The following is a 13,987-nucleotide window of genomic DNA, read 5'->3' as shown; positions in this document are numbered from 1 at the left end:
TCACGTGCGTGATACGATGTTGATACCTAAGTAGGTATTTTAGTGGAGTTTTGGTTCTTTTATTTAGGTGCTTAGTGATTCAACGTTTAACAATTGTTGATTTTGTTGAAGTACCTACCTACCAATTATTAAAATGTACCTAACTAATTATAAACACTACTCTTACCTTACCTTACTTGTTAATCCTTCGGATGAAGTACCTAGGTACCCTAGAACACGTCACGTCACGTAGGTATGCAACATCGCGTCTCCTTCGCGGTATGTAGGTATCACACGCACTCACAACACAACACCTCTTTAATAAATCATCAACATTCGTCCATACTCTTGCGCAGTAAATGGTCTATGATCTATCATCGTAGTCGACACTACTCATTTACAAAATAAAACAAACACAAAACACTCACAAACACGAAAAAAATGTCCTCAAAAAAATTCACGCGATTCGAGTCAACGTTAGCATCCGACTGAGCGGAAGCGCGGCGGCGGCAGCGTTAGCGCAAAGCGTCAAAAGCGCCGCCGCCGCCGCCGACTGCGGCCGAGTCGTGCCGACGACTAGAGTGGGAGTGAGAAACATTTTTATGTTGCGGGTGACAGAGAAAGAAATAGTATCTGTTCGTAATACCTACTTTATTGGCGCGCGTTGCCATTGACCCGTGCGGCTATTCACCTGTGCACAGCTGAAGTTGTAGATACTTTATTAATTATTGTGGTTATTACATTGTTATTTTTTAATAATTACTCATTTTTATTTATTTATTATAAATGTGGGTTCTATGCCGCCTAAAACACAATTTGGGACTAAAATAATCTAAAAAAATACAAAAATTTCATGAATTTTGCGACAGGAAATTCCACTTGATATCAACTCAGAATCATGGTCTGAATCATCCCTCAAAGTTTTCATTACGATGTCACTTACGCCCGGTATAGTGCTTAATGATTATTTCAAATATCAGGGACTAAATAAAGTTTAAAATGTACATAAAATGTGAATTATAAATTCAAACTGATTGATTATAATTCGTTACGTAAGGGGGAAAAAGTTATGCTATTTAGTATTCATTTGACCTTCAAGTGACCTGTAAATGTATTGTTTGTCTCAGTCACAACACAATCTATGGAGCATACTTCACTACATATTACTTTTACGGACAAGGACCCGGCAAAGTCCTAATCAAACAACGGACAGTCTCACGAAGTGATTTCGACTTACTAAATATAATTATGGATTTTAATTGTTGTGTTATGTAAAATTTGAAGTTATTATGTTATTTTTTATATTATTATTATTAAATAGCCCTCGATGACTGTAGGGATGACCCTATCCATCCATAGGGAAGGCCCGTGCTCCAGCAGTGGGGACGTTAATGGGCTGATGATGATGATGACTGTAGGGCAAAGGCCTCTCTTCCTTTCTTCCACTCCTCCCTATCCACAGCTTGTTCGTGCCACCGTTTCAAAAAGCGGATTATATATGTATGTTGTTTTTGTGATTTAATTTTAATACTTAGGTATAGTCAATTTCGGTATTATCGTTAATGGATTTTAGTATTACCCATTTTTTAAATTAAAACTTTCGATAGTGAAAGTATCGATAGTTGTCAAACACTATTGAACACCAACCAAAGAGGAAAGTTTTTTTTATTTTCGATTGAGTATCCAGACTTTTTAGCCAGTTTTTTTCTTTTTGCAATGGTGCGTGGAATCACGTTTAGGTAATGGAAATGTGAGATGAGTAAATGGTGGTGTCCAGCGGGCTAGGGACATAGCGCTTTTTACAATTCTCGCGTTCTAACGTGTACATAGAGCAACACGGACCTCCGCGGACCGGATGTGTTTGACAACAGGACAGAAAGATAAGAGTACCTACAGCTTAGTTAGTGCAAAAGAGATATATGATATGAACCAAGAAAATGAAATATTCTGACAGTCGTCCTATGCTGCATATTAGAACGCAAGGGGTTTAGTCGCGTGTTATATGGAGGGGTTCGAGCGAGCGATAACCGTACAACATCTATCTACGTAGATAGCATTCGCTGTGTCTATTGGTCGAACGTTGCGGTGCCGCGAGGGCTCTACTGTGAGGGTTCTGTAGGGCTATTACATACCGTTTGTGAAAAGATTGACCACAAATCGACCTTATGATTACTGAACTATGATTACCTATATGAATGGGTCATATTCTGATTGCCAAAAAATGGCTAAAAGACCATATTACAGCAATGAGGATAAACATGAAGCTCAAATGTAGGCAGAAGTGAGTGTTCTTAAATTTTGAAAGTTCCCATACTATTTTGAGTAACAAAACAATTTTGGTTAACTATAACCCTTTGCGCAGCGACACCTGATGGGAGAAATAGGCAGTTTTTATCCTTATTCATCTAAAAAAGCAATATTGCTATTTGACATTTGTTAACAAATTCTTAATATTTGCAAATTTCAAATTGCGATATTGCTTTTTAGATGAATTGCTTCAATGTTGCCTTTTTAGACTCCCGTGGTCAGGCGTAATTGTAGTTGTCAATATTTTGACAAACAGTACAAATAAAATCTGTGCAAATTTTACTGAACTTCGTGTCCCTTATGCTACCATCATAACGGATCGTAATTCTGGACGAAAATTTGGCGCATGTGCGAAAGGCGCTTAAGGTTAACTATTATGTAAAATAAAGACATAAATCATTGCTATCGTTTATTGATTTAAAATACAAAACTTAGTGACATAAAGCTCTATCCTTTTATTGTTACAGTGCCTGCGAACTGACAATTCGATAGGAAATAAACATTTTAGCTCCTCGCAGCTTGTCACTTCACACGTCTCACTATGTTCCATACTGTCAGAACAAATAAATAGTACAGTATATTACATACTCAAGCGCAAACACCTAGGGCCATCCTTGAGTGGAATTAGTTGCTATTCAAATAGGTCGGTATATTTCGACTAGTCTGTTATGAAAAATATAACAGTTTTGGAGCAGATTTCCGCAGTTTCATACCTCTGACAGTAAATGTAACAAAACTATTATAAGTATCATAATTAAAAATATAAACAATATGACAATGCAGTTTAATTATAGAAAATACAATTACAAGTTTATAATTAAATCAAACAAGTCATGAATATCACATTTCAATATTAGTATTCAGAACTTTTTGAATTATGAATAAAATTAATTTAACTACTTTGAACATTGAGTGGGAAATCTGCCCATTCAAGTTGTTAATATTATTAAATAAATCGTGTTTCCACACCTATTTGTTACACTCCTAATCATCCTATAATTCCATGAAGCAGAAAAGTATTACAGTAAATATTACACTGATATTATAAAAAAAAATACAGCACAAAATAGACATTGGATAGATTAAAATCTACAATGAAATTGGAAAATAATTAAAAATAAAATTCCATACCTATGTGAAAATAAAAAAAATACTTTCATGCTTCATGACCCAAAAACAAAATAGCTGTACCATACAAACATACATACAATGTGTTTTTAAAAATAATCCTAAGAGGAAGTTTTATAAAAAATCCACAGCAATATTTTGCAGTACATAAAAATCTGCTGTCATTTACAACGTCATTTTAGCGGCTTTATTCTGAACATTGTCACTTCAGTCCATAGTTATTTCAACTAAACGATAATTGAACATAAAATAATTTGTTAAATCACGATCAGTTCAGAATAACGTTGCTAACACTTGGCCCTCGGCTCGTGCTATTTATTTCCCATGGACTTTCTCTGTTACCATCACAGAGTAAGGACACTAACTTGTATACAATCCCTAGGCTTGAACTTTTCAAAAATAAAATAAAACTATAATTGAACACATAATATGTAAATGAGACTCGGTTTTAGGAACTTTCAGACTAATAAATAGAGCTATTGTCGTGGCTCCTTGCTGAGGCGCGGCCGCGGCACCCGCTTGGCAAACGATTGGAGCTTACAGCGGACAGAGACACATAGCACGAGCAGGGGTCGTTATCATAAAAATTTCCGGCACAATAAGGCAGTGATTCAGTGTACTCTATACAAAATATCTCCGTTACAAAGTTTCATCCAGTCTGTTGCAATGAGGTTAGTCTATTGTAGATTCAAATCCAAAAAGGTTGAACAAGTCAGTAATTCAATTTTATTATCTCCTATCTGAAATACCCAAATTTTTATATATGATTCAACATTCTCGTAACCTACAAGTACATTTTGTGTTTTTTTATTACCTATACACTATTTTCAGTTTTACACGTCTTCTGTATATTTCAGTGGGTAAAAATAACCCATAATATGTTTTAACACAATATTCATGTGGTAATTGAGATTTAAAAGAAAAGTTAATATTTATACAACTCTGAAATGCGAGGGCATAGTTTGATACACCATATTACATCTGACAGATCCAATCAGTTTGTGCATTACAAAATATAGGTAAAGATTTAAGTAAAATACGTCGTGTCTATTTCAACGATATAAAGGAAATTTTGTTGGCCCTTTGAATTTCAGTCATCAGTTGCCGACACTTTAAAATTATAAAGCTTGCATAATAATAAAACTGAATGAAAGCTTAACTAGCATAGATCGTAACTAAACTATTGATTATCCAGTTTAATTTGCAGTCTGTATTTAGTCGGTTTCCTAATTTATATACAATATTTATTTTCTACCATATTGCGTCCTTGATATGCATTGCGTAACAATAAAAAAACCTAGCTTTCATGCACTTGATGCATCCGGATGTGGTGAAAGGATCATACGTGATCATTCTGAACCTTCTCTAAGTACGGTGAAGCAATTAAGAACAAATAATACAATACATGTTACAAAGTAACAAATCGTCACCATAATATTTTCTTTACAGTCAGACTTATAGCATTAAATAAAAATATATAACTATAAATATGGATTCAGTCCAAGAGTCCTGAGAGTCCACAGATTGTACTAGGATTCTAGTCCAACGCCGAGGTGTCCCGATTTCTCTACAATATTCACTAACGCCGGCAGCCAGCGCAGCTCTCTATATCTCGCACTAATATATAGAGCGATTCAACTTTACTTATACTACACCAACTCTCACCCACGTCGCCGAGCTAACGTAGCGTCACGTCACATTGTCTGATCGAGCTCGGAACCGTTCCGGCGACCACGCACACACTATAACTTAACGGCTCACCGTATTTAACTAAAATTCGTATTCGTCAATACAGTAACGACACACACAACCATTTAAACACTTTAATTTGAGCACTGGTCGTCTCCGGGAGACGCGCGGGAACGTCCGCCTCGGGTGGTGGTGGTTCGCTCGCTACACGCTCGGCTAGTATCACAAGGTCATTTAGCTAGAGATGGCATCGCCCTGGCGGGCCGGCGCGCTAGTGGATGGCCACGGGGCTGTGCGTGTGGCACACGGCGGTCGGCGCCAGCAGCTCGTCCTCGCGCCGCACCGCCTCCACCTCCATGCGCTCGGCGCCGCCCCACAGCCGCCCTGCATCAAACAATAATGTCACTGCCGCGCACGCCGCACCACATCGCACTGGACATTCTAGGGGGTGCTATGCTAATACGTACTGACCTTCCTACTCTATACTTTGCAAAGAGTCCGAATCGACTTGACTTTCCTTGTAAAGTTACTATGAGCTCGTGCCATGTGGTATTTGACAATTTAACACTCTATTTATTTTATATACAAGGATACCAAAATGTCATTGTCGAGTCAGACCTTTCGTATACTGAAATATAATGATAAAAGCAATTCGATTATGACCTGCTAAGATCTAAGTATGATAAGCGACATTGATTAACAAGAAGGATAATTAAAGAAAAAACTAAAAAAATGATATCAACTTGATGTAAATGCAACAAATGATTGATCGAAATCTACAACTTATAGTTATAATAATGTTTAAACAATTTTAAATTTCTGACCAGACTAGAGAAGGGAAGAATATTCTCGGGCTAATTATTTGCAAAATACGAGAAACTAATTTCATGTAGTTTTTTTTTTTTAATTCAATGTCTTCCCTTTTAAATTCTATCCAGCAACTATTTGAAACCTTGCAAAGTTACAAATCATATAAACTTTCGTTGCAGATCTCGCTTATGAAGCCATGCAGTCACGTGTCATGCGGTGGAACATTCTGGAGTCTGGGTTATGAGGGGTAGGTAGGGATATATATTAGGTTATACTGGTTAAAAGTTAACATTGCGACATAAGTGGGCCGACCTGCTAGCTAGCTGTTAGCTTGGCGGCTAGTGACGCGCGCTGGGGCCGCCGGACCGCACTAGTCATCGCGGGTCCGACGGGCCATCTGCCAATGCCCACACGGTTCAATATCACTTCAGTTATACAAGGTTAGTACGGGTAGGGGTTCTCTGAACAAATTGGAAGACTGATCTGTGTTTAAAATTATTATATATGTTGGATCTCCTAGAGAAAACGTTCAATTTGTACATAAATACTTCTATGCTGAAATGGGAATAAAAAATCATAGAACACATTCTGCTGCTTGTCTTCCCGGGTCGTAAAATTCAACAGGGGGGACTGTTATGGGCGATACACAGAACCCTTGTCACCATAACGTTCATCATATCCATCTTAGGATTTCGTATAAACAGGGCGTGAATTTATATATGTGTTAAATGAATTTCGTAGTTTCATTAAAACCAATGTGCCTTCGTCCCGTTTTATTGCAGGATATAATTTGTGTGCATTGTGATTGCACTTTGCTATACTCCAATGTGTATCAATACCATGATAGGTATTTTGCTTCTCATCAGAGTAGTCTCTGCAGGCCTACCACGCTATGTAAGATAAAATAAAGTCCTTGATACACGCGACTACCGGGAGATCCGCGATTATTTCAAGACTTCACACTCCAAAGGAAATATATTGTACACTTGTTATAGAAGAGCCAAGAAAAAGAAAAACAGATCGCTATTTTCATAAGAAATGAGAAAATTGATAGATTTTAACATCATTTGTGGGACACACTTTTCAATTCAAGTCGCGAGCAAGTCGATGCGTGAACGAGAGACCTTAACTCGTCTGTCAAATTTGACAACTCGCGCTTTGACATTCACTCGCTCTACTCGCGGCGTTAGCGTGCTAGGCCTGCTGTTAACTAGTCTTACAAAAGAAACATATTGATCAATCTTCCAGTTTCATCAGATACAAATCAGTTAATATTCCCAGTTTTCCATCAACAAACACTTTTTTTAACAAAATATATTTATGTATGCAAGAGTTATCACAGAAAGGGACACATATGGTAAGTATCGATTAGTCGACATGAAATGATGAAAGCATTATGTGTTAGCGAAGATCACGATTAGCCGTATGATGTTAGACGTATTCTACACATGATCACACCCCAGAAGCCAACGGTCACCCTGATGAGGGACTTTAAAGGCCACGTTCTCTAATAAAAATATAGATGGCGCTGTCTAACGCTGCGCTGCTGCTTTAACTTTCTAATTTCATGGATTTCAATTTTCTATCTTTATTTTTGGGTACTAAATGATGTCTCTTTATATCCAGGCACAACACATCTTCGAACCATTATTCTAATCAAAATAAGAGAAGCATATAGGTAGCAACATAATATAATGCAAACCTGATCCAAATTCATTTTTATATGTCTCTGCCATTACATTACATTTTTGAATAATTATCTACCCGACCAATGAAAATATTAGGTAATTTAATTATCATGTAGGAGTTAGACAACGCCATCTATATTTTTTTTTTGGGAACTTGGCCGGGAAAGTCCCTCATTACATAAAATACGAAATGCCAATTTCATAAGTTACTTTTCATCACCTTAACCAATTACATGAAGCTTGAACTCTGAATTTAATATTGCTCGCAGTAGTACAACATACATTGTTCAATATCTGCCAACATTTTGCAGAGAGAAGACTGTTTGTGAAGAACTTTTCTTCGTTAATGGGGTACAAAACTGCTGGGCACAGGCCTCCCATCAGTCAACTGGAGGGGGCATAGACAACACACATAACATTAAGAGCGTTTTCGTACTACTCCAATTCATATCCGATCCCAGAACGAGCGATAGTAGAAAATAAAAGTTTGAAACTAAAACCCGACTACGAAGAAAACGCGCTCTAAAAAGTACGAAACAAAAAAATATTTTTCTGACATTCTTCCAAATAGTGACGTTTAGAAGATAGCCGTGGTCGTATGCTGTATGTGGTAAGCAGAGTCTTGGGACAAATTGGCATACGACCACAGCTAAAAACTACTTACAGATATCGGATAACGGATGTAGTGCGTAAGCTGCCATACAAATAGTTCTACGACCACTCCGGATCAGTCACTGGTCGTACTCGGATGGGATAAGAATCTGATGTAGTGTGAAAATGCACTAAAGGTAGGTTTCCACCTAAGCGGAGACATGAAGAGAAGTGGATTCAACCGATCACAGCAAAAAAGTGAGAGAGAAGACGCTCTATCACTCTCTCTCTCGCAGCATTGGTTGATTCCGCTCATCTCTTCTACGCCTGGGTGGAAACCCACACTAAGTAACTTCCCCTAGATTGATGACGTCATATAATTAACTAACCGTGCTGATGATGCGACTGCGCTTGCTGCGTGTTGGTGGACTCGTCTGCCGTGCGCTTGAAGAAGTTGTGTTGTAACGCGTAGTATGGCGTCACGCGTTGCTTTGGGTCGTACTCGAGCATACGTAGGATTAAATCCTATAATATTGAAAAAAAAAAAGTTTAGTTTTAAAATCAACCATTAAATTTTACATTATAATTTTTATTTCCATCGACTTTGTTTTCCACATAAAAAGGGCTGGATTTACAACGACAATGCGGAACAGGGAATCCGTATAAAAAGTTCGTCAATCAACTTTGCCAAAAAACATTGCTAAACCATACACAACTTGAAGGTTGTTTAATTCTTTCAGGGGAAACTTGTAGAAATAGTGTTCACCTTGACCCTGTCAAAATAACTTTAGAGGAAGTCGAAGCCTTGTAAAGTCTTGTGACGAAAGAAACTTGAAACTCGGTGAAGTATGTGACCTTAATACTTCTATAAAAGAATACTGTTTTAATATTTACTTCTAAGAATTGTAAAAATCGTGTTTTTCGACTCCTTTTCAGTACTTACCTTGTCCGAACTAAGCTACGTTCATAAACATTAGCGTCTCTACCACGGAGCTTATACCCACTGATCTTTCTCTTTCTCTCTCCATCTTCTTAAATCTATTCTTATAGTATGGTCACGAGCGCTGTACTACGGCTTGGGTGGCAATAGGAGTGTCGAGGGAGGGAAAACGCAATCATACGTTCAAATATACGATGACCGCGAATGACAGACAGAGACGGAGATACCCAAGGAACGGTATAGCACAGTCGGATACATACCACGATAAACTGAAAGTTGTAGCTTTCCTGAAACTTAAGCTAGTTGACTCTACGGTTCCCAGACGATCCCGTGAGCTGTTTATATCAAGGTACTGCGAAATACTTCAAGGTATCTCACCTTAAACTTGAGGTAGTCAGAGACGGAGTGCCCGGGCTCCCCGCGCCGCCGCGCCGCGGGCCCGCCGCCCTCCACCCCGAGGATCTCGTGCAGTCGCCGCGTGCCTGGCGCTCGGTACTTTCTGTACCTACAACAACATTTACAATACACAGGTGTCCTAGAAGGCAGGGATGTTATGGATATGAAATTTCGGGTACGGGTTAGATACGGATATAATAATGATTATTATACCGGATACGGTTACGGATACGGATATATTTTTTTTAAGCAATTTCTAAAGTAGAATACTTACAAATAAGTAATAGTGGTTTTATTTATAACGACAAGTTGTGTAATATGTTATATAATTACGACAAAAGAAGAAAAAAAAACAAAAATTACGCGCAGCTTGTGTGTCAGCATTGGCAGCGGCCGCTATCCGATATTATCCGAAACTTTCATTTCGGATTCGGTTACGGTTATTTTTTTACATCCAGCCAGTATCCTATAGTTTCTTTTAAAGTCTAATGGGGGACTTGTTTTATTTTAGATATATCATCACTATATTTCTCAATTTGATATAAAATTACAAATAAACTTTACAGTACCACCACCATGAGATTCGATTTTATTATATTAAATATCCAAATTGATGTACTTATGAACGGCATACAAATGATATGAACAAAAATAAGGAAAACATTTTAATAAAAGTACTTAAGGATAAGAAAGCATAGCACAATTTCAATGAAAACACTTGTTTCTCGGAAATAAGTAAACAATAGGTCGAGTTAATTAGGGCCGTTATCGGACAGCCGTAATTAATACTATTCCTACACGACTCGGTCGTTTCTTTGCGAAGTAATTCGACGTTCGTTCTGGGCAGACAATATATTTGCTTCTATTGCCGTGGGTGAATATTTACCAACCCATATATTTTATATTATAAATAGGTAAATAAGTGACTATTTCCTATTTATTAAAAGTCGCATGTCCGCCTATATTGTTTTATTTGCTACATGCAACTTTTAATAAATAGGAAATAGTCACGTTTTTACCTATTTATAATACCATAGATCTTATTATTACCAAAGATCTTATCAAATATGCTTGTTTACAGTTATGTTTGTAAGTAACAATTAATTGTGCGCAAGGGTCATATTATACATTAATTATCACAATTAAACAAGGAAAGTTACATTATAAGAAAATTATCATTGAATAAGGAGTCAATTGAGAAAACAACGGGAGAGAAAGAACTCAAATCACTCAAGAACTGCAATCATGGAAACCTTTTGCAAGATCTCTATGAAACTTAATACTTTGGGCACTGTTCGGTCACGAGTACTAATATGTATACAATTTGAAACCATGTCACATTAACTTTTTTGACAAATTAAACTGTAAGTCTCATTAAATGTCAAACATGATAGTGCGACAGGGTTCTAAAACGGGTACATGATACTGCTCATAACACTGAACACGTAAAAACAAAAGAAAAATTTCCTTATCAAATCTTATGGGAGCGCGCACATTTGAGCGCAAGGTTCTCGCAATAGAAAAGTACTAGGATGTTTATGTACCATGCAAATTAGTACAAAAACGCGTCCAAGCCGTTTTAAGGCTGGTCACCCGCCGTAAAATAATCGAGATTGGATACTTACGTGCCGTCTTTGCCATTGACTTTTTTCAGTACGTAGCCGCCGCCCTCGGACGCCGGTAATTTGTCAAAGAATTTTCTTGTTTTGTGTGCCTGTAAAATTACATACTTGTTTAAAACAAACTTGCTTATTACTGTGTAGACTGACATATAATATGCTTGTTCATATAAATTATCACGATAAATTAGTTTAGAAACATCTTTTTATTTCAACATTCTCTGTTAGCTTGTCAGTTTTGTAAGTTTAAAATGTTATAAAGTCGTAAGACGAATGTTCTTTTAAAATCCAAATCTTATTGTATAACTTTTGTGTCAGGGAATCTTGTTACGAATCATAATAATAACCGCCATAATAAGCGAACAAAAGACATTATGCTGCGATCCCGATAAGAATTGGATGACAGCTGGTTACGGATACAGCTTTCATAGGTGCTAATAGATAAGATAGATAGATAGATAAAATCTTTATTTAAGTTTAAGAAGTTACGTTAACATCTTATTAAAATTTTAATATATGTGAAATGTAAGAATTTAATATGACTATAGATGCTATAGAAGAGCAAAAAGAAGGTGTAGGAATTATAATGTACTGAATTGAAGTCACACAGCGGGCGCTTTTCGTCTGCCAAACATGACACCCGCAGTGTCGAGAGCTTTATATCCTTACAACAATTCATTACAAGTTCACGACTATATCCCAATTGGGGTAGTCAGAGTTACATCCATTGCAAGATGATCTGAGTACCCACTTTCTGTTAGACCAACGTGGTCGTAATCGAGCCAACTGTGTTATTGAAAACTGCACTTTAGATAAATTAAATAACTCTTGGTGAAGTCCGGTGCCGGGGTTCGAAGTGGCGCTCTAGGACAACAGTGGCGGTTACAACAATCCGCCATTTTATAACACCTTACCTGATCCAATAAGTGATCAGGCGGCATGCCCAGCACCTCGACGATCTTGTTCATCTGGTCGAGCTCGTTGGCGCCGCTGAACAGAGGCTCGCCCGTATGCATCTCGACCAGTATGCAACCAAGCGACCACATGTCTATCGCTAGGTCGTACGGGATACCGAGCAGAACCTCCGGTGATCTGTAGAACCTCGACTGGATGTATTGGTATATCTGCAACAAGAAGGCCCATCATTAATCTGTATAACTGCGCAAAGTACCAACATAAGCTTACGACTATATCAGAATGAGGGACTTTACAGGCTACGTTCCCAAAAAAAAATATAGATGGCGGTGTACAGATTTGCCCTCGTTTAACTTTCTAATTTCATGGATAATGGACATATACGTAACGTAACGTAAACAGCCTATATACGTCCCACTGCACAGGGCACAGGCCTCCCCCTAATCAACCGGAGGGGGTATGCAGCATACTCCACCACGCTGCTCCACTGCGGGTTGGTGGAGTTGTTTGGACATATGCATCTTTTATTTTTCGTTATTGCATCCAGGTACAACACATCTCAACATTCTCTGTTAGCTTGTCATTTTTGTAAGTTTAAAATGTTATAATGTAGTAAGACCGAATGTTATTTTAAAATCCACATCAAAATAGAGAAGAGAAGCAATATAGTTAGCAACATAATTCTATCCGTATCTGATCCAAATATAAGCAACAAATATTTTTATATATGCCTCTGCCATTAGATTATATTTTTGAAATGATGTACCCCGAGATGATGATGATGTACCCGAATGATGTACCAACCCGCATTGGAGCAGCGTGGTGGAGTATGCTCCATACCCCCTCCGGTTGATTGAGGGGAGGCCTGTGCCCAGCATTGAGACGTATAAAAGCTGTTTATGTATGTATGTAGCCCGAGAAACGAGAAAATAGGTAATTATCACGTTAAATCTCGACAGCGCCATCTATATTATTTTTAGGGACGTAGCCTGGAAAGATGAACTGTATAAATATATATCTTTTTTTCGAGCTTGTTTGAAAGGTTTGAAAGTACGCAAGGTTTAATGTTATTTTTATTCCTTGTGATTAAATAATTATGGAATGTGGTATGGTATGATTGAGAGGAGGCCAGTGCCGAGCGCAGGGAAGTAAGTATACAGGCTTATTTAAGTAAGTTTATAATTGAGTAGAAAACTTAATTGTAACATGTATTTACCAAGGGTCTAGAGAGGCTTGATCTGGATATTTTTAGTTAATTTTAATAGATGACGTAACGAGTTTGTAAATGTAAAGTTCCAAACTCAAACTACAGTAAGCAAATTACACTACAAACTCAATAACAATTTTGTGGATAATTATACGTCTGGCCATAATTCAAAACTGAAATATTACCGCGTTTTCAAATGTCTACTAATTTACCGTTTTCAGTTATGAAAAACCATTAAAACCTAACTAACAGATGTTTCTAGACTAGTCATTAAACATCCACGCATCCTGTATTATTACTTGGAATTTTAGCAATAAATAATACGTTATCATCTAGAGTTTTATATGTTTGCATTGTTTACGTTATTAAGCTGTATTGTCGATAGGTGAAGGCGTGTCAAATTTCACGGTTTAAACGTCATATAAGCCAGCACTGGGATTCATCATCACCAGCCCATTAACGTTCCTACTGCTGGGGCACGGGCCTTCCCTATGGATGGATAGGGAGATCGGGCCATAAACCACCACGCGGGCCCAGTTCGGATTGATGGTTATTAACGACTGCTAATGCAGCCGGGACCAACGGCTTAACGTGCCTTCCGAAGCACGGAGGAGCTCGAGATGAAAACTTTTTTTTTGTGGTCACCCATCCTATGACCGGCCTTTGCGAATGTTGCTTAACTTCAACAACGGCAGACCGAGCGCGTTTACCGCTGCGC

The 13,987-nt window shown here is 37.8% G+C and overlaps 1 protein-coding gene across 5 annotated transcripts in view; it reads right to left on the bottom strand.

The window, feature by feature from the left end:
- Window positions 1–2,682: 2,682 nt before the first annotated feature.
- LOC126373314 (serine/threonine-protein kinase minibrain) overlaps window positions 2,683–13,987 on the bottom strand; it is a 96,984-nt gene continuing 85,679 nt past the window's right edge. For all 5 annotated transcript variants that reach the window (XM_050019423.1, XM_050019425.1, XM_050019424.1 and 2 more), the window contains 5 exons: window positions 12,062–12,271; window positions 11,154–11,242; window positions 9,511–9,637; window positions 8,582–8,717; window positions 2,683–5,487 (listed from right to left, as the gene is read on the bottom strand). In XM_050019423.1, coding sequence (XP_049875380.1) covers window positions 5,375–5,487; window positions 8,582–8,717; window positions 9,511–9,637; window positions 11,154–11,242; window positions 12,062–12,271 — 675 coding nt within the window. In that variant the 3' untranslated portion in view covers window positions 2,683–5,374. The remainder of the gene's footprint in view (window positions 5,488–8,581; window positions 8,718–9,510; window positions 9,638–11,153; window positions 11,243–12,061; window positions 12,272–13,987) is intronic.

Source organism: Pectinophora gossypiella, chromosome 15, assembly GCF_024362695.1.
Source record: "Pectinophora gossypiella chromosome 15, ilPecGoss1.1, whole genome shotgun sequence".
Classification (NCBI taxonomy): Eukaryota; Metazoa; Arthropoda; class Insecta; order Lepidoptera; family Gelechiidae; genus Pectinophora; species Pectinophora gossypiella.
This window is presented reverse-complemented; position numbering and strand designations above follow the sequence as displayed.